Source organism: Globicephala melas, chromosome 20 (genome assembly GCF_963455315.2).
Source record: "Globicephala melas chromosome 20, mGloMel1.2, whole genome shotgun sequence".
NCBI lineage: Eukaryota > Metazoa > Chordata > Mammalia > Artiodactyla > Delphinidae > Globicephala > Globicephala melas.
Genome location: NC_083333.1, coordinates 35,196,396 through 35,216,661, shown reverse-complemented (window position 1 = coordinate 35,216,661; position 20,266 = coordinate 35,196,396). Strand labels below are relative to the sequence as shown.

At 42.6% G+C, this 20,266-nt stretch overlaps 1 protein-coding gene across 2 annotated transcripts in view; it reads right to left on the bottom strand.

Moving 5' to 3' along the window:
• Window positions 1-20,266, bottom strand: part of TEX2 (testis expressed 2) — a 105,469-nt gene that overhangs the window by 30,578 nt on the left and 54,625 nt on the right. For both annotated transcript variants that reach the window (XM_030843320.3, XM_060290107.1), the window contains exons 3-5: window positions 10,166-10,366; window positions 8,851-9,190; window positions 7,331-7,578 (exon numbers count right to left, since the gene is read on the bottom strand). In XM_030843320.3, coding sequence (XP_030699180.2) covers window positions 7,331-7,578; window positions 8,851-9,190; window positions 10,166-10,366 — 789 coding nt within the window. The remainder of the gene's footprint in view (window positions 1-7,330; window positions 7,579-8,850; window positions 9,191-10,165; window positions 10,367-20,266) is intronic.

Genomic DNA, 20,266 nt, shown 5'->3' with positions numbered 1-20,266 from the left:
CCATGAGCAGCAGAACACTGACAATGCATCAAAGCAGCTTTATGAACAAAATCTGGATTCAACAGGCTGCTAGGAAGAACTCATTTCCAATGGGAGTCATACAAATTTAAGACCGTCAACAATAAATGTGTACACATTTCCTAATGCTGCTGTTTGGCTGCAGGAAGGAATGTGAGAAGCAGATTCACTTTTCCATTTCAATTAAAGATGTACATTTAGCAAGGGTACGTTTCTAAAAATGGCTTCCAAAATGAAGTTTAGAGAGTTCAATGGCCCGAAGCTAAAGTAAGACTATTGTAACTGTCTGAGTAGCTCTTGGGAGATATTTTATTAAAAACCAACCTGTAAAGAGAAAATAGTACAGATTTACTTTTTGTGGTGTAACTTTTCCTATTACAAATAGCCAGGCGATCAGCCCAGCTTTTTAAGGGCAAAGGCAGCTTGGTGGCTTTGCTGCTAAGGTCTGGTCGCACACTATCTGATGTCATGAGGGCTTCACAAAGGGCTGCCTGGCCCAGGAGAGGGCACAGCGGAAGACCCTCCCGGTTAGCTGTTTCCCCGATTACAAAAACAAGCATATTTACTAGAGAAAACACCCATAACCCCATTATCCAGATATACTTATTTAAAACATTTTAACTATATTTCAGTTTGTTTTCAATGTGTGTATATATATATTTTTTTTTGTTTAAGAATACATAACTTTAAAAAATAAGCATAACTAACATGGTTTTGTATCCTTTTTAAAAAACAGATTTATTGAGATATAATTCACATACCATACAATTCACCCATTTAAAAAGCATCATCAGTGGTACTGGTATGTTCAGAGTGTGAGGGCATCACCACAATCAATTTTAGAATATCTTCATCACCCCCAAAGAAACCCTGTATCCACGAGTGGTCATTCCCCATTCCTCCCAGCTCCATCCCCACCAGCCCAAGGCAACTAACCACATATCTGTCGCAGTGAATCTGCCTATTCTGGACATTTCATATAAATGGAATCACACAATATGTGTTCCTTTGTGGCTGACTTCTTGCACAAAGCATAATGTTTTCAAGGTCATCCATGCTGTAGCATGTATCAGTACATCGTTCCTTTTTATTATGGAATAATATTCTATTATGTGTATATACCACACTTTGTCCATTCTTCAACTGAGGGATATTTGAGTTGTTTTCCACTTCTTGCTATTGTGAATAACACTGCTATGAACAGTTGTGTACAAGTTTTTGTGTGGACCTAGATTTCCATTCATTTCTCTTGGATATACACACAGGAGTGGAACTGCTGGATCACAAACCTCTATGTTTAACATTCTGAGGAACCACCAACTGCTTTCCACAGCAGCTGCATCATTTTACATTCCCACTGTTACAAGGGTTCCGGTTTCTCCACATCCTCATGAATCATTGTTATCGTCTGTCTTTTTTATTCTAGCCATCCTAGTGGTTTGGACGTCGCATTGCATTATGGTTTTGATTTGCATTTCCCTGATGGCTAATGACTGAATATCTTTTCATACACTTACTGGCCAGTTGTATATCTTCTTTGCAGAAATATCTATCCAGATCCTTTGCCCATTTCTTAATTGGGTTATTTACCTTTTATTATTGAATTACAGGAGTCCTTTATATATTCTGGGTACAAAACCCTTAGACATATGATTTGCAAACTCTGTGGGTTGTCTTTTCACGTTCTTGATAGTACTGTTTGCACACAAAAGTTTGTAATTTTGATGAAGTCCAATTTACCTATTTTTTCTTTGGTTGTGTGTATTTTTGGTATCTTATCTTAGAAGTCTTTACACCTAGCCCCAATTCACAGAGATTTACTCCTATATTTTATTTGAAGAGTTTCATAGTTTTAGCTCTTGCCTTAAGGTCCATGATCCATTTTGAGTTAATTTTTGTATACGGTGTGAGGGAGGGGTCTGACCTCATTCTTTTGCATGTGGATGTCCAGTTGCCCCAGTACTATTTGTTGAAAAGACTATTCTTTCCCCCACTGAACTGTCTTGGCACTCTTGTCTGTAACCTTCCTAAAATTTATTTTTAAATTGGATATATGGCTTTATATTTTTTACTTATTGTATGATAAACACTTTGCAATTCTACTTTTAAATGTTTAAAAAGCTGACTCTGAGCTTGGAAAGGGGAAGCCTTGGGAAACCATTCTGCCAATTAAGATTTCCTGGTTTCTGTTTGATTCCTGTTTGCTTTGTTGAGTTCTTATCTCCTGATAACACCAAACAGGATGTAGTATCTTATGATCCAGTTTGTAGGTAACAAGATAATTAGTGGAACTAGCAATAATGAAGGCAGGACTCTCCAAACCTGGGGCAGCCTACATGACCTTTAAGTATTTCTGAAAACCTTCCATTGAAAAGAAGCGTGGCAGTGCCTGATGTGATCTGAACACCAGAGCCTCACACTTGGTGAACAAGCACAGCGCTGCCTCACCAATGGTCCTCCCTCCCAGGCAGGCTGCTTCAGGGCATAAAGAACTAGTAGCCTCCCTGGCCTCACACCTTTGAGTAAATCCACAGGCTGCCCGTGGGGTCTCCCTTCCTGAGGTACCAACACTAGGGGTAATACTATCCCACCTGTAGACATTTCTTAAAAGAGTTTCTTCATTTTCTTAATTGCTGTTTATATCTTCTCCTCAAACCAACAAGATGATCAAGCTCTGGGTCTCCTCAGTCAGCCTCATGGTCTCACTATTCTAGAGGTGAAGCTGCCTGAGAAGAGAGAAAATGGCACCAAGATCACAGGGGTTTGGAGACTTCAGAGGCTGGTACAGTCTGTGTTTGTGAGATAAAGCGGAGTCACAAGGGCAAGTCAGGGCTCAGCGACGATCACTAATCACTAAACATCTGGAGAACCAGGTCCTTCCTCCAAAAGAGCAGTATTTTATAATTCAAATGTTGAGCTCCAAAGTGACTTCAGAATCCCCCGAACTTGTTTTTAATTATTATGGGTAAGAATAACTACCAGAAGTGTTCTAGCATTGTTTAATACAAACCTAGTCTACATCTACTAATTATCACTGGCTGTTTTCAACATTGGTTTGGCTCCTGACCACCAGTGGCCCTACTCACCTCCTGACCCAGCTTAGCACTGGGCCATGTGTGAGAAAGGAGGCTGAGTGTGTGGAAGGCGCCGTTAGACCTGGAGCCCTCAGGGTGAGAGATGCTTTGAACATGGCCTGTAAGAAGCAGCAGCAGGGTGGGGCAAAGGCTGGTGCTGTGTTCCAAGCTCCTTGTATAGAAGAGGAGGGGGCGTGCTACCCTGGGTAAGCGTCTGGGTGGTGCCGACACTGATGAAGTGACAGTGTAACTTGAAGAGGTGTCAAAGGTTCCTTTGTGTCTCTGAGCCCTTTCAGTTCCTCTTGGACTCATGACAGCAGAGGCAATATGAACCCAAAGAAATAACCTGGCTGTCTTTGGCAGGAAGGATGAGCACTAATGACCATGTCCAAAAGGTTCACATTTGGCAAAATTGTGGGGAAACAGGCATTCTTATTACCAGTGGGAATGCACACTGGTGCAACCCTTATGCAAAGGCATTTGGCAGTATCTAACAAAACTACACGTGAGTTTACATTCTGACATTCTCGTAAGATATCACCTTGAAGCTATACCCCCAACAACACAAAAATACACATATACAAGGTTGTTCATTGCAGCACTGTTTGTAATTGCAAAATATTACAAACCACCCATATGCCCATATAAGAGAATGAATATACTATGGAACATTCACACAATGGAGTCAGTCTTTGCAGTTGCTGAAAAACAAGAGGAAGGGGAGATATCTAAGAACCGATGTGGAGTGATTTCCAGAATGTACTGGTAAGTGAAAAAAGCGTGCAAAAGAGTATCCATGGCGTGCCACCCTTTGAGTAAGACAGGAGGGGAAATGAACCCAGAGAGGATGAGCCAGAGACTAATGAGACCGGTTCACTACTGGGGTGGGGGTGGGGGGGACGGCATGGATGAATAGAAGGAAAAGGGCGGGGGAGACGGCACTTTTCTGAATATGTCTTTGTACAGTTTTGGTTTTTGGAACCATGTTAATGCTTCACAGGCACAGAAAAGAAAAGAAAATTAAAGAGGGGGTGGGGGAAGGTCCTCATTTGCTCGAATTACATAATTAAAGAGAAATAAAACTAGTAAAGAACTATCTCCACTGAAAAGGAAAGCATGAAAAGTAATAAAAAGAGCATAGGAATAAATACTGTAGCAGACCTTATTTCTCAAAAATGGTGCAATGATACTTCCCATCCCAGATGCTCTTCTAAGAATTTGCTACTCCCTCAGCTCAGCAGAGGTGGAATCTATGCCCCTCTCCTTGAAGCTGGGAGGGCTTTTTGACTACTTTGACTAATGGAGCAGGAAGGAAATGACATTACTTTACTTCTGAGATTAGGTCATAAAAAGCCCACCTGGCTCTTTCTCTAGGGACGCTTGTGCTTGAAACCCAGTCACCACACTGAAGGAAGCCCAGGCCACATGGGGAAGAACCGAGGCCCACAGCCCCCAGCCCTAGCTGAGCTCCCAGCCACCACCCAGCAACTACTTGCCAGCCATGCAAGTGCCATCTCGGAAGCAGGTCCTCCAGCCCCCCGTCCAGCCTCCCCAGCTGACACTGCATGGAGCAGAGAGAAGGTTTCACTGCTAGGCCCAGTCAAATTACAAATCTGTCACCAAAATAAATCACTGTTATTGTTTTAAGCCACCCCATTTGGGGCTATTTGTTACACAGCAATAGATAACTAAAACATACACCTATACCTCATTCATGACTGTCTCTACTACCAGACCACTCCTGAGAGTGGACGCGGCCCACACATGCTTCAGGCAGGCCAAGTGGACGTGGGAGCCCAGCGCTAAACCTCACGCACTTGCTTCAAAAGCCCCCCTTTCAAAGACAGTTGCCTGTGTTCACACAATTCTGGCTCTCTGGTTGCCTAGCCCATGCAGGTTAGAACCATTAGATTAGGGGTAGGGGTGGGAGATGAGGATAAGCACTCAAGGAAAGGCAACTAGAAGGACACACACTAACACCAGCCAACAGACAAGTGACAGAAAATGCTGCAGAGTCTGTGGTCTGGGATGGTTCAGACGGGAGTGAAAGGCCTGACCTCGATAGCCCTGCAGGACAACAGGCCTGAATTTCCATGTGTTGTATTGAGTCTTTAAATCACCAGGAAAAAGATTAAATCATCCCTGCCTGCTCTGCCTAAGGGGGACAGGAAGTGCAATGTGGTTTTTAAAGACTTTAATCAGACTTAACTTAGAAGATGAAAAGAAGGTTCTGGTGTTTAAAGGGGTTAAGTGCTAAGTACCTGGAAAAAAGGTTTGTACCAGAGACACCCCCACCCCACCCCAGCGACAGCAGCGCAAGGTTGAGGGGTCAGGCTCTGTGCCAGCAGGACCTCCCAGGCCCTCCTGCGGCTTCCACAGACCCCAGTGATTACACGATACAACAGGCACATGTAACACATACTGAGGAAGCGATGTTCTAAAACTTTTGTTTTTTTAATTTACAGAACTCTTTTTTAAAAAGCAAGCATTTATTTATTAGATCCTTTTCTTACATCACACAATTCTCCTTCTGATTTTCCTGAGTCTAATGAGAATCCAGACAGCTGACAGCCCAGGCAGAAAGGGAATTAGGGGGAGTGGGACTCACTGTTGGTAAACAGGACATTTCCAGAGCAGTTTTCTATTACCCCGCTCTAGCTTAGAGGGAAGTCTGCTTCCCACTCTAGCTGGTAACTTAGGTCAGAGGGGGAGGCGGTGGGTCAGAGGCCAGCAAAGGCATATGGTCTTTTTTGGCCCTGACAAAGTAGGCTGGGTGAAGGTTCTGGGGCCTCTTCCACACTGAAGAGGGTCAACAGAATGACTAAAGCCTGAAAGCACAAAGAGGATGGTACCAAATGCTTCCCGTTAACAGAAATACAGTCACTATAAGAGGTTAAACACTTTAGTAACTGAACATGGAAGAAACAGGCTTCGTGCTCCACGGGCGGGAGGCTGTGCCTCAGAACCTGAGGGGGCGTAGCGGCTGGAGGCCTCAGGGCAAGCACAGTCCGAGAATGACCCACCAAGACGGCAGTCCTGGCAGCCAAAGGGCCTCGGAGTCTCAGATCAGGTTTCGTGCACTCCATCACTTAGCAACTGTGACATTAAGCTACTTAACTTCTGTGAAGTTTGGTTTCTCCATCTATAATATGGAGAGAATACCACTTGGTTTGCAAGACTGTTCAAGGGATCAGAGTAATTCTACTACAGTGTCTGACAGAGTCTGACATATGGCAGCTTATATTAGTCATCTTATCACAAATGATCTTGAGTCAATGTCCAGCTTGTTACATTTTGCAAATAATGCATATGGTAAACCTTCAAAAGCCCTGGACAGAGCTGAGGAGTCTGAGAATTTGAGTATACAATGGTTATTAAGGAATTAGACCTCTATTGCTAATGATTCTGTGAATTTCCCTACTGATGGCCCAGTTGCTCAGGTCAAAAGCTAGGGGTAATCTCTGACTCCTTTGGTTCTCCCCATCCCACATGGAACTCATCTGCAAATCCAGCCAGCTCCCCTCCAACAGTATCCCCAAGGCCGCCACTTCTCACCGCCTGCTATGACCACCTCAGCCTAGCCCCATGCTCTGCTGCCACGATCACCTCCCACTGCCCTTTCCTCCTACTGCCCCTTCTCCAGTCTCCATGGAGAGCCACATGACTTTTTAAACTCAAGTCAGATCAACATTAGCCCCTGCTCAAAACCCTCCCAGTGCCTCCCATGACCTGATCAGACGAGGAATTGATCTGACGAGGCCCTGCCTCTGTCCCTTGCTCACTATCACCTACGCTGACCTCACCACAGTTCCTTGAATACTCCAACCACAGGCCTGCTTCAGGGCCTTTGTACTTTCTGGTCCCTGCACCTGGAATGCTCCTCTCACACAGATCGCCAGGGCTCACTTTCTCACTTTGGTCAGGTCTCTGCCCAAATGTCACGTCCTCAAAGAGGCTGTCCTCGACCCCAATCTAAAACAGCAGTTCTGGCCACTTTCCATCCTCCCTTATTTGTCTTTATTTTCATGCTTATTGGCACCTGATGTTTGCTGTTTGCTGCTTGCTGTCTCCCTGACTACAGTCCAAGCTCCCTAAGAGCACAGCCCTCATCTGTCTGGTTCAGCACTGTGTCTCCAATGCCTAGAACAGGGCCTGGTACAAAAGAGGCGCTCAAAGGGCTTATGTATGAGGAAACGAATCTAAGAGCAAAAAAGCTACCCCCAGGCAGCCAGCTTTACCTTCTTCCCAGCTGTGGGGCTGCTCTCCGCACTCTGCGCTGGGCTCCTTTGGGGGCTTCGGTTTTCCTGGGGGACACACCTGGCCATGTACACACCGTAGTCCAGAAGCATCTTCTGCCGTACACTGCCCGCTAGCTCCTTCTGCTTCGGCTGGGGCATGATCTCCTCCACGCTGCCTTTGCTGCTGCTGCGGCTGTGGGTCAGGTGCCCCGAGGGACTGTTGTGTCTGCTGTGTGAGGGCAAAACCCCTGGAGCAAAGAAGTGATGGCTGTTAACACAGATGAGGAAAACGACGGCAAAGGAAATGGAACACAGAGCAAACTCCACTGGGTACAGCTGAAAAGCAGCTAAAATGCTATAAATGACTATCTAAAATATACATATTTATAAGGTTATTTCCCACCCTGAAAGACACCTTCCATTGTAATGATAGATAACTTTTTAGAACAGTTCTTATTCTTCTTCAAGACAATTCAGAGGAATGGGAGCCATGATACATATCTGGTAGGCACCTTTTCTTTTTTTCTGGTGCTCTCTTGGGGTCAGATGAAGGACTGACACAGCCCAAGGGGCACACAGAAAGTGGGCAGAAAGCTAACTGGAATTGCCATAAGCTGTGGATGGACAAACATCTTTCATTCATTCATTCAACACAGTTTTCATCGAGCACTTTCTCTGGGCCAACTCCACATTAAAAAGAATAATAAGACATACACAGTCCCTGCCCTTGAACTCGGGCACCTAGGCAAATAAATCACAATTTTCTGTAATAAGCACTGTACTGAAGCATGACTAAAGGACTTTCAGGGCAGAAGGGACAGGGTGAGTCCCTCTGCCCAAGAGCCGAGAGGCGCTTCCTCCAGCAGTGACCTTCACAGGTAGTGACCTCTGGACTGCCCCTTGAAGAAACAATTGGCATTTTCCCGGCCTAGGTGGGGGAAGAGCATTCCAGGTAGAGGGAACAGCATATGCAAAAAGCAATGACAGGGCACAGTATGTCTGGAGGACGGTGAGAGATTCAGTGCTGTTCCAAGCAAAGTACATGGGACAGAGGGATAGAAAATGAGCAGAGGGGCGGGGTAATCGATGGCAAATGCAGTGAGTCAGGAGGCCAAGGATTCTGTGCTTCGATGGCAATCTCAGGCGTGGAGGCCAGTTGAAGGCCAGGAGCTTGAGAGCATAAGCTGCCTTCTCACTGGCCTTCTTATTATAACTAGGGTTCTCCTTCTGCTGCTTCCCTCAGAGGAGCCACAGTACATAAACATAAATATTGATATAATCTTTAAGGAACCAGCAAAGGCGAAAAAAATACATCTGCAGATGGTTCCATCACTGGTTAAATGATTCAGTACAAAGTACTGCAGTGAGCAGCCTAGAAGGCAAATAACCCATGAATACACCTTAGGTGGCAGACAGTCATCAGTTCAGGGTGGTCTTCCTCTCTTCCTACCCGGGACTCTCTCTTGATTCTCCCACGGGCCCTTTAAAAATACATAAGCATTTAACACACATGTCATTACCTGGTTTACTTCCAGAGACACCAGGTGGCTTCCTGGTTTCCGACTTCAGCTTAGATGCCAGAATAAATCTCCTAAACCACTCCTCTTTTTCTCGGCCAGTTCTCCCAAAGAGATAGAGTATCTGATCTCGCTGGCCAGATCGTGTTCCCTCCTGAGGGTGGGTTGGCTTCTTAGGGTCCTCGCCTCCCAACTCCCTCTCAGCTGGTGGCTTTTCTTCAGAAGTCTCTTTATCAGTCTGGGCCTTAGACATAAAGTCATCTTGTCGACCAAGCTCGATACAAATGGGGTACTTTTTATTCCAGATTCGCTTTCGAGCCAAACTTTTAGGCACAAGATAAATCTACAGAGAAAGGGAAAGGATTTACACTCTAAATTAAGAATTGGCTACGTTGTGCATTACTACTGTGCAGAGCACAAATGCAAACTTCATAGTATTTTTGACTAAAATGATGAACGTGAAAGAATTACCACCTGTCCATAACATGACTTTAGAAACTAGAATTTTTAGAAATGACTTATCTTTCAAAATAATTCCAGAAAGTAGATATTCAAGAATTTCGCACGAGTTACAAATATCTACGATTTTCAGGTAACAGTAGCAGAATAATTAGTTAATGGATTATCATCAACTAAGTTTGGATATCAACTGAGTTTAATGACCCTGGGCCAAACTTAAGCTGGGGGGAAAAAGAAGAATTTATCAAATTAGATCCTGATGGGAAGCTCAAGTTTATCAACCACAAGTTAAGAATAAATTCGTCAAAAAACTATTTTAAATAATTCTGCCATTTTGGAGAAACTCAAAGATCACTCACAAGATTTATAAGAAAAGAGAACCTATAGCTTTTTGGAATAACAAATAATTTACATTTCTCAAAAGCAGAAGTATACTTTATCAAAATGTGGTTATTTTGCATAATTTTCCATAATTTTCACATTTACAGAGCTTGCGTTAGTTATTAGCCTAGCACCACCACACGTGGCTTTTGTTTGACCAAAAAAATTAACTCTCAAAGTCAGAAGAGTGTATGATGCCTTTGCTTCTCAGAGTATGGTCTGTGGACCAGCAGCATGGATATCACCTGGGAGCTCATAAAAATGCAGACTCTCAGGCCCTACTCATAGTTGCTGAATCAGATTCTGTACTTTGAAAGATGCTCAGGTGATTCATATGCACATTAATGTTTGAGAGGCACTGCTCTAAATTACACTCATACTTTAAACACACAACCTTTTAAGGGGAAAAATTACAGTAAAGTGTCCAAGATTCCAAATGCTTTTCATTCATCTAAGCTTCCAAATTAGTTGGGCTCACCTTGCTGTCGGACAGGTCGTAGATTTTCTGGCTGACGTAGGTCACCTCTGGCTTTGTTTCATTGTAGCTTGCCCTCCTGGATATATTTTTATTGGGCTTTGAAAGCCTTACGGTCCCACCCTCAAGTCGAACAAAAACTGAATGTGTCAAAGTCGCATGGTACGTTTCTGGATCATAGTTGTAAATCTCATTCATCCATCCCTGATGGAGAAAAACTTCCTTTAGTAAAATCAGAATAAACAGACACCTGATTCAGTATGAAAATGATGACCACTCTGGTATTCAGGGCACTGAAACCAAACTTGACTACGATGCAAGTATTAACTTACTGATGACAAGAGGTTGCTGAGACAAGTCTCTGAGCTTGAAGGATAATTGTGCTGAGGGGTGATTTGGTATGTTTTTGTTAACTAAAAACCTGGATTTAGGGGGAGAATGACAATGTCCATTTTCCTAAATAATTAAAGCTTTTCTTTCTTTTCTTTAAAGCTGAAAGGCAAATCAGGAAACTCAAAAGTTTAGTTCATGTAAACAGAAGAAGTTGTCTCAGCCTGACCTCCTCTGGGGACAAGTAATCCCACCCAGTCTGGCCTTCTTAATTAAGCAGACACAGCCCACCTGCAAACAATCTTTGAAATTTCACAGACCATATTAACTCATGTTACCATACCACTCCCCATTTCTATCTCAGTGAAATCACATAGTGAAGCAGATGATCGAGACTTAGGCATTAAATAAATCACAGATATGATCAACGGTATGTCAAAATTCAAAGATATGTAGTAACTTAAATGAATAAAGTCGTGTTCCAGGTTCCCCCCCACCCATTAATATGTTTAAGAATCAACGTATGAGTACAGAGAGCAAACATGTTGAAGGTATGAACAACACACAAAACCCTTACACACAACAAAACAGTGCTAAAGCTAGTCTCATAGCTGTAATCAGTATTCATCATTTAACACTCTGCCAGCCCCACAGTACTTTTTCAAATGATATGGGTGGTCCAGATCTCTTTAAAAGAAGTTCTCTAGGGAATTTTAATTACTGTGTTCCCACACCCCTCACTTTATGTCTTTGAAATGAGCAGAGAAATGCTGAAGATCACTACAGTAGAGTTGGGATTGTCATTCTTCTCAAGGAATAGCCATTTCCACGGTGAGTATTTGAGTCTCACACTAAAATCTTGAATTAACAGCCTCGGCAAGTGAGGGATGCTCAAAATTCTCTTTTATTCATTCATCCATTCATCCAAACATGCAGTGAATCTTTCTATGTGCCAAGCAGTGTGTCAGGAGTTGATACAAAGATTTTAAAAAGAACAGCATTTTCTCTACACCCTCTCCAGCATTCATTGTTTGTAGATTTTTTTGATGACGGCCATTCAGACCGGTGTGAGGTGATACCTCACTGTAGTTTTGATTTGCGTTTCTCTAATGATTACTGATGTTGAACATGGAGGTTCCTTAAAAAACTAAAAATAGAACTACCATATGACCCAGCAATCCCACTACTGGGCATATATCCTGAGAAAACCATAATTCAAGAAGAGACATGTACCACAACGTTCACTGCAGCACTATTAACAATAGCCAGGACATGGAAGTAACCTAAGTGTCCATCAACAGATGAATGGATAAAGATGTGGCACATATATACAATGGAATATTACTCAGCCATGAAAAGAAACGAAATTGAGTTATCTGTAGTGTGGTGGATGGACCTTGAGTCTGTCATACAGAGTGAAGTAAGTCAGAAAGAGAAAAACAAATACCATATGCTAACACATATATATGGAATCTAAAAAAAAAAAAAAAAAAAGGTTCTGATGAACCTAGGGGCAGGACAGGAATAAAGACGCAGAAGTAGAGGATGGACCTGAGGTCATGGGGAGGGGGAAGGATAAGCTGGGATGAAGTGAGAGAGTGGCATGGACATATATACACTATCAAATGTAAAACAGGTAGCTAGTGGGAAGCAGCTGCATAGCCCAGGGAGATCAGCTCGGTGCTCTGCGACCACCTAGAGGGGTGGGATAGGGAGGGTGGGAGGGAGATGCAAGAGGGAGGGAATATGTACACATATAGCTGATACACTTTGTTATATAGCAGAAACTAACACACCATTGTAAAGCAATTATACTCCAATAAAGACGTTTAAAAACAACAACAACATTCTTGACCCAAGGGTACTCCCAAAACAGTAGAGAAGAACTGGTCTTCATTTCACCATCCTATGACCCCACTAGAGTAACTATTTAAAAAAAGTCCTCACAAAGAATATCCTGAGTGTGTTATTGGAAATAAAAACGGACAAACATGCTTCTTTATCATTGGGGGTATGTGTGTGTGTGTGTGTGTGTGTGAAATTTATGAGCCAATTATATGGATTTATACACCTCAGTAAATCTTTTGCATGAGCTAGGAATATCTCACCCTCCTCCCAATGAGTCATTGCATCTATTAAAAAATGCTGGATGAGTAAGCAGTGGCCATGGGAAGAGAGTGTAATCTAGGTGTTTGTAAAGAAACAGCAATGATCAAAGCAATGAAGCAAAACAGGGGACAAGCGATACAGAGCACAGTGAGGCCTGAAGTGGACTGAGCTGCTGGAGCATCAGTTTGGGTTGGCTTATTTTGCTAAGTATAGAACTAAGCATGATTTTTGGTTCACAGTTTTTTGTCTTTTTCTTTAGTCTGTTATTATGGTGAAGTACGTTCACTGATTTTTGAATGTTGAACAGTTCGCATTCTTGGGAAGATTATGCATGGGTCATGACGTGCTGAAGCTGGACTATACCAGCTCATGAGAGCTGATTCTACATATCTTTTCCCAACTCCACATTCAGTGACCTTACGTTGGTAACTTGCAACTGGCCATGGTGGGAGATTTACACCATGGAAATCAGTACAAAGAGGGCTCCCCCCACCAACCGGAGAGCCAGTTTACCAGCACAACACTATTATTATCCTTTACATACACTGCTGAATTTGGTTTGCTAGTGCTTTGTTCATTTGTCCAAGTGCATGAAGGAAGTTGGTCTATAGTCTTTTGCAGTATCTTTTGGTATTATTATCTAGCCTCATAAAATGAGCTGGGAAGTGTTCCTTCTATTTTCTGGAGGAGTTTGTGTAGAATTAATATTTCTTCCTTAAAGGTTTGGTAAATTTGCCATGGAAGCCATGTGGGTCCGGAGTTTTCTTTGTAGAAAGGTTTTAAACTATGAATTCAATTTCTTTAGTTACTATTGGACTATTCAGGTTATCTATTTCTTCTTGAGTGGGCTTTGATAGTTTATCTTATTAGGAAATTTGTCTGTTTCATCTAAGTTATCCAGCTTCTGGGCATAATGTTGTTTGTAATATTTCCCTATTATTCTTTTAATGTCTGTAGAGTCTGTAGTGATGTCCTCTCTTTCAGTCCTGATATTGGTAACATTTCTTCTTTTCTAATATAATCATTTATTGCTATTAATTTATCTCTAAGCACTGCATCAGCTGCAATTTTTGATTTGCTGTATTTTCAATTTTATTCAATTGAAAATATTTTCTACTTTCCCTTGTGACTATCTTTGGACCCATGGCTAATCAGAAGTATGTTTAATTTCCAAATATTTGCAAATTTTCCAGACATCTTTTGGTTATTGTTTTCTAGTTTACTTCCATTATAGTCAGAGAACTTGCTTTGTATAATTTCAGTTCTTTTCAACTTGTTTTATGGCCCAGAATATCGTCTATCTGGGGAATGTTCCACGTACACTAAAAAAAATATGCATTCTGCTGTTGTTGGGTAGAGTTTTCTATAAATGTATTTATTTGTCTTTTTAAACACAAACATTTTTCGCTAAACATCTCCTGACATATAATCCACAGTTCTCTTTTTATCCAATTTGGTTGCAGAAAATACTTTCTTACATATAACAGGTTTACTAGGCTTAAAGTTCTAAAGGCAACTAGATTAATAGAGAACTTGCAGCAGATCTGATTTTTCTAGGCTGCTTCAGAGCCATGCTCAAGGCCAGGTTGAGTTTACATGCAGTGCTACTAAAACCAAGAAGAATCCATGGAGGGAGGGAAGGAGGGACTGGTGCTTAAGAAGTTCTAACGGTCAAGGAACGACTATGAAATTAAAATAGCAACTTGCTATCAGTGTCCTTTGTAAGCCATTTGGCCATATGGTCCCCACCTGGGATTGCTCTTTGGAGTCATTTCACTCTGAATGTATACCTCCTGGCTAGAGCAGAGGCTACTTGAGGATACAGAATATGTGTGATACATTTGTGGGTCCATCACAACATCTTAGCTGAGATGCTCACCCTTTATTTAATGACTTTTGAATTATGACAATCATAATTTGATACGACAAACATTTCTGCAATAATATCTCCATAAAAAATATTTTTCATTAGTTCCCAGCTATGTTAGATTATAGTAGACGTATAAAAAAGGCAATAGAACTAACATGGTTCTGGAATTTTCGACAAAATTCCCAACATTACAGTTATCATCCAGTCACCACCAGACTAGAAAGGCTGAAGGGAAAAAAAGACAAGCATTATACTATTAAGTTAGTTTTAAATAATAAGACAGCCTCTGAGAAACAGAGTAATTTTTAGAGAATTTCCCCTTTTTGAAACTCCTGCGACTGGACAGATTAATTATTTGATTTATGAATTAAGAGAAATTTAGGAATAAAAGATTGTTTCTATCCAACTGCTTTCATTTTTTCTTTCCTAAGTCAGAAAATGCAGAATTATTCAGGGAAGCACTCACTATCCAATGGAAATACAACATGAGCCATAAATGTGCATCATGAAAATATGTAGTTTTAAACTGTCTAGCAGCCACACTAAGAAAGAAAAAAGCAGGTGAAATTAATTTTAACAATGTATTTTATTTAACCCAATATATCCAAACTATCATTTCAACATGTAATAAATATTAAAAATTATTAATAAGATTTTACGTTCTTTGTTTTGTACTGTCTTCAAAATCCATTATGTATTTTACACTCAGAGCACATCTCAGTTCAAACCAGCTACACTTCACTGCTCAATGGCCAAATGTGGCTGGTGTCTACTCTACTAGACAGCCCATGCCCAATTCTTGGGTTCCAGCTTTTCAGACCTAGACACTGGGCTCAACCAGAATGGTCAAAACCCTCCTCTTTCCTCTTCCATACATGCAGGTTTATGCAGTGTTAGTAGGTGCTTTACCTAATTGAATGAGAAGATAATCTAAACCTGTTTCCAGGTGAAACATTCTATTTTAGAAATTCAAAACCCCTTTAAAAAGCTAACATCAAATATTAAAAACTCAGGAATAAGAACAAAAGTAATCTAGGTAAAAGGCTAAAGTTTTTAAAACTCTTATAGTTCTATAAGATCATTAAAAGATACTCAACTTGTGAACAAACTTACATAACACTTTTAGCTTATTCCTTTGATTTTTAGTAGAAAAAAGACAAGACACAGGCACACGTGTTGGGACACAAGCCCTGCATCAGCTCATCCGTTTACAGGCTTGCTCAGGTGAAGAGCCATCACTCTGCACTAGTCTAACAAACAGCTGCTCAGTTTTTGTTCCTCATCAAATTCTTACATCTGGTTAACAAGAGCAACTGTTTCCAAGTGCTTCAGGGATTGGTTTTTAGCCACAAAGCCAGGCTCTTGACCCAGCAGCCTGAGCTACCACCTGAGCCCTCTACAGAGTTCTCACTGGGCCACAGCCTGTGTCCGCCCGCATGGCCACAGTTCTGAGATGAGATGTGGCTGTCCTTCTTTGCTGACAGCTCTGACAGGGACAGGTCACCCTCTACCACGGGCCAAGCTGCAAGAACACTAGAACACTAGCCTGATTCCCAGGAATATGGAGAAGAGTTTCAAGTCCTCCACAGCTCAAAACCACAGGACCCTGCCTGCCCCACTGGAGGAGACAGTGGTGAGAGGCAGGGGTAGGCCTAGGAAGAGAATCCAGGAGCTGCTTTTCCTTGGGAAAGCCCGATGGGCGGCAAACTCCCTTCTTCCAGTTGGGATTGGAGCTGGCTTGACCCTCCCCCTCCCAACCCCCATCCTTTCACAATCACCTGTGGCTGAGCTCCAAACACAAAGGCACCTGTGGGTTCTCCTTCCCTTTTATCTTCACATTTCCTCCTTCCTGCGGTACTGTGTTAAAAATCTATCGGACGCTAAAGTCCACAGCTGCCAAAACCAAATAAATACAACTCACAAATCAGGATTTGAACTGCACATCTATTGTGAACAATCATTTGTTAGCTTCAGTGAGACTGGATCCTTGATCTTACTTGATTACATGAAAGGCTGCTGGTCCAAACACAGGCACTGAAGCCAACCCACATCCATTAGCAGAACTGCAGAGTCTGAAACAATTGGGTTCCAATCCTGGCTTGACCACTTACCGCCTAGTTGGATGATGCTTAGCCTGAGACCCTTGGTTTTCTCACCTGTAAAAGGGTCCTGCACACCTTACTTCCCAGCTTCATGCCTCCCTGGTCCCCACCTCCCACTCTGCTCAAGCCATAATGACTTTCTCCACGATAACAGTACCTTGTTGAGGTACAGTCTGCATATAGAAAAGGAACAAATCTTATGCATATGATTTTTAAAATACTGATATTAATATTCGTTATAATAGTTGGCATTTAAGCTCACATTATGATCCTGGCTCTCACATGCATTATCTCCTTTACTTCTGCCAATTCCCTAAGAATTTGCAGGTGAGGAAAGCGGTGAGCGAGGTTAAGAGATTTGCTTAGACAGGGGTTAAAAAAAAAAAAAAAAAGTGGTCTGTGGAGTGGCAAATCTGGGACTTAAACCAAGTCTGCCTGACTACGAGGTCCAGGCTCCTACCCCACTTCCACAGCACAGCCCCACCTTTAGTCTGGCTAACTCCCGGTCATCCCTCAGGTCACGGCAAAGATGACGCTTCTCCTCGGAAGCTTCCCTGATTACCTAGGCTCAGTTCTCTGTTACCTTCCTCCTATCACTGTATTCATTAACTGCCTGGTTTACTTAACTACAAACTCCAGAAGACAATCACAGTTGTAACAAATGTTTGTCAACTGAATACATAAATGTAGCCTAATTCAGAGGGTGGCTGTGAGGATTAAATAAAATCTGTAAAGCACAAGTAAGTAGGACAGACTGGTGTGCTCATCACAGCCTGTAGGTATAGTTGTGGCTGCACAGGTGGACAGAAGCAAAGGAATGAGCTGAGATCCTACTAAGCACAGGGAACTGTAGGGCTTATTTGAAATAGAAGACTTGGTCCCTGTTCCTGAAGAGAAACACCAAATTATTATTGCACCAAAGAGCACAGAACAGGGACTGCCCTGGTGGTGCAGTGGTTAAGAATCTGCCTGCCAACACAGGCAACACAGGTTCGAGCCCTGGTCCCGGAAGATCCCACATGCCGCGGAGCAACTAAGCCCATGTGCCACAACTACTGAGCCTGCGCTCTAGAGCTCGCGAGCCACAATGACTGAGACTGTGCTCTAGAGACCCCAAGCCACAACTACTGTGCCTGCATGCTACAACTACTGAGCCTGCACACCACAACTACTGAAGCCTGCACGCCTAGAGCCCGTGCTCTGCAACAAAGAGAAGCCACTGCAATGAGAAGCCCGCGCACCGCAACGAAGAGTAGCCCCCGCTCGCCGCAACTAGAGAAAGCCCTAACGCAGCCAAAAATAAATAAAATTTAAAAAAAAAAAGGAGCACAGAACAAGAAAAGAAGTAACCTCAGAAAGACAACGAAGAGTAAAAATTGTTAAAGCTTTTCAGGACAGAAACTGAATTAGCCACTTCTTATCTATAGAGGAGAGGGCAGTGTTGTGACTAGAGCCCAGGTGTCCTGACTCCCACGTAGGGTTCTTTCTGGAACATTACAAGCTTTGATAGGAAACCCGGAGAGAATCACAAGAGCTGCTGCTTAACCCACACTGTCAGGCATCCAGGATGCAGACTGGCCACTGGGAGGCTCAGGCCAACAGGTGGCCAGGCACGACTGCTCTCCGAGTTCCCTGTTCTGCCCCCTAATGCACCCCTACTGACTCAAATCCAGGTTGCCCTTGCAGGAAGCAATTACCTAGTGCAAACCCTGATTGCTTTTTTTTTTTTTTTTGTGGCCCATGCAGCATGTGGGATCATAGTCCCCCGACCAGGGATCCAACCTGCAGCCCCTGCAGCAGAAGCATGGAATCTTAACCACTGGACCACCAGGGAAGTCCCCTGACTGCCTTTGGATACTACCAATCAGCTAAATTTCACCTGGGGCTTGACCTACTCCCTGGGTTAAGCTGCACATGGAATTTCCACACCTAAGCGACCAAATATCCAATCTTGTGAGCAGTGCAGCAACTCCAAGGTCTTCATCGTGTTCCCCAAATAGTGACCAACTGTCCACTGCGCAGCTGTTCTAAAAGTCTTCACCCTGAATTCCTTACCAAGTAAGATCTTTCTCCAACTTTGTTTCGTTATGTGGGTGGGTCTAAAGAGGTACAGATACAGTTAGCAACTCATTCCATTTCAACAACTCAACTAAAGAACTCAGAGATGCTCTCAACCCACACTAGAGCGTCTCAGACAAGCCTTGTTTCTTTCTGACGCTGGAACTGTCAAAACAGAGACAGTGCCCGCCGCTGGGGGACAATGACCGCAGTCAGCTGGGCTGCAGCTGTCTGGCCCACAGACTGGTCCTGTGATCCCAGTTGTAAAAGGTCAGGGGTTTCTCTTCAATTCTCCGCTGGATTTAGAAGCCATGTCTGGCTGAAAGAACAAACCACAATCTATAAAGGGACTCGTTTAATACTTGGAAAGATTAAAAGCTACAATTAACCTTTTGCAAAATAATAAAGTCTGGAAGAACTATTATTGTGCTCACTTTCAGTTACAGTGCCAATCAGGAGGTCAAGGCCAATGCTCTCTTCGTCAGCTTGATGCTGAGGTGACCAGAGAAATGCGCCATCCCTCTGGCCTGAGGACGCAATGGGGATTTCTCTATCTTCAGTGCATGGGGTGCCTGGGCTGACACCCTCCTGTCACGTGGTTGTGCTGGCCTCAAGGCCCCTGCCACTCAGATCCCCTGCATCATTCCTTCATCTACTCTATCAGGGAAGGAGCAACTCCTAAACATAAGAACAGAGCCAGGACCCAAGGTCCCTTGCCGCTGAAAAACATCTCTGAAAAATCACACAGAAGTGTGATTATTTTTCTTTTGTCTCCCAAACTAAAACATAAGCAGGCCTTTCTCTTTGCCAGGCTCAAACCCTTTTTGATGTGTTAATGGTTTAGAACCGGAGTCATCAGTCAAAACATAATATCACAGATCATGGACTTAGAGAATACGGCAGGAACAGTCTACTAAACTTTACAGAACTTTAGATGCTAATTTGACTTTACCCATGAAAGACAGACCTACAGACAGAACTCACACTATGAATGATAGCCTCAAGCAAATAGTCAACATTCAAAATAAATGCTGATTGAAGACAGTATCTTAAAAAAAAAAGTCCATTAAAGGAGGGAAGCGCCAGCATCAATACTATCCACATCCTCCAACTGCCTGCTTCAAGGTCACCTTCACGGTAGTGTCACCAGACACACTGGAGTCAGGCCTTAAGCCACAGTCTCTGCCTGGGAAAATGGTCTTTATCCTAGTTTTTCCTATCCTTTAGGGCAGCACCTTGTAAATTCAGGTATGTGACTTGGCAGACAGTGGTGGAGGTAGGAGATAACAAGCATGTTAATTAGACAGAAAAACAACATCATATCAGATGAAATAAGCAAGGTCTGAGTTATGTGAATACATGATAAATATTAAATCACATTAACAAGTGTTGAAATTATAAAATAGATCAGCAAGCAAATAAATTAGTAGATCAGCTTTAGATCACATATCCTGTCAGTTAAATTTTTTTGAGTATATACTCAGAATGTAGACATTTATTTATAAATTATATACATGTTCTAATATAATACAGCTTTTATAAAAATTAAAAAATAGAAATAAAGAGCAAAAAATGAAATAATTAGCCTTTTCACTAACTTTTAGTTATGGCTTTCTGACAGCTTTGTACTATCTT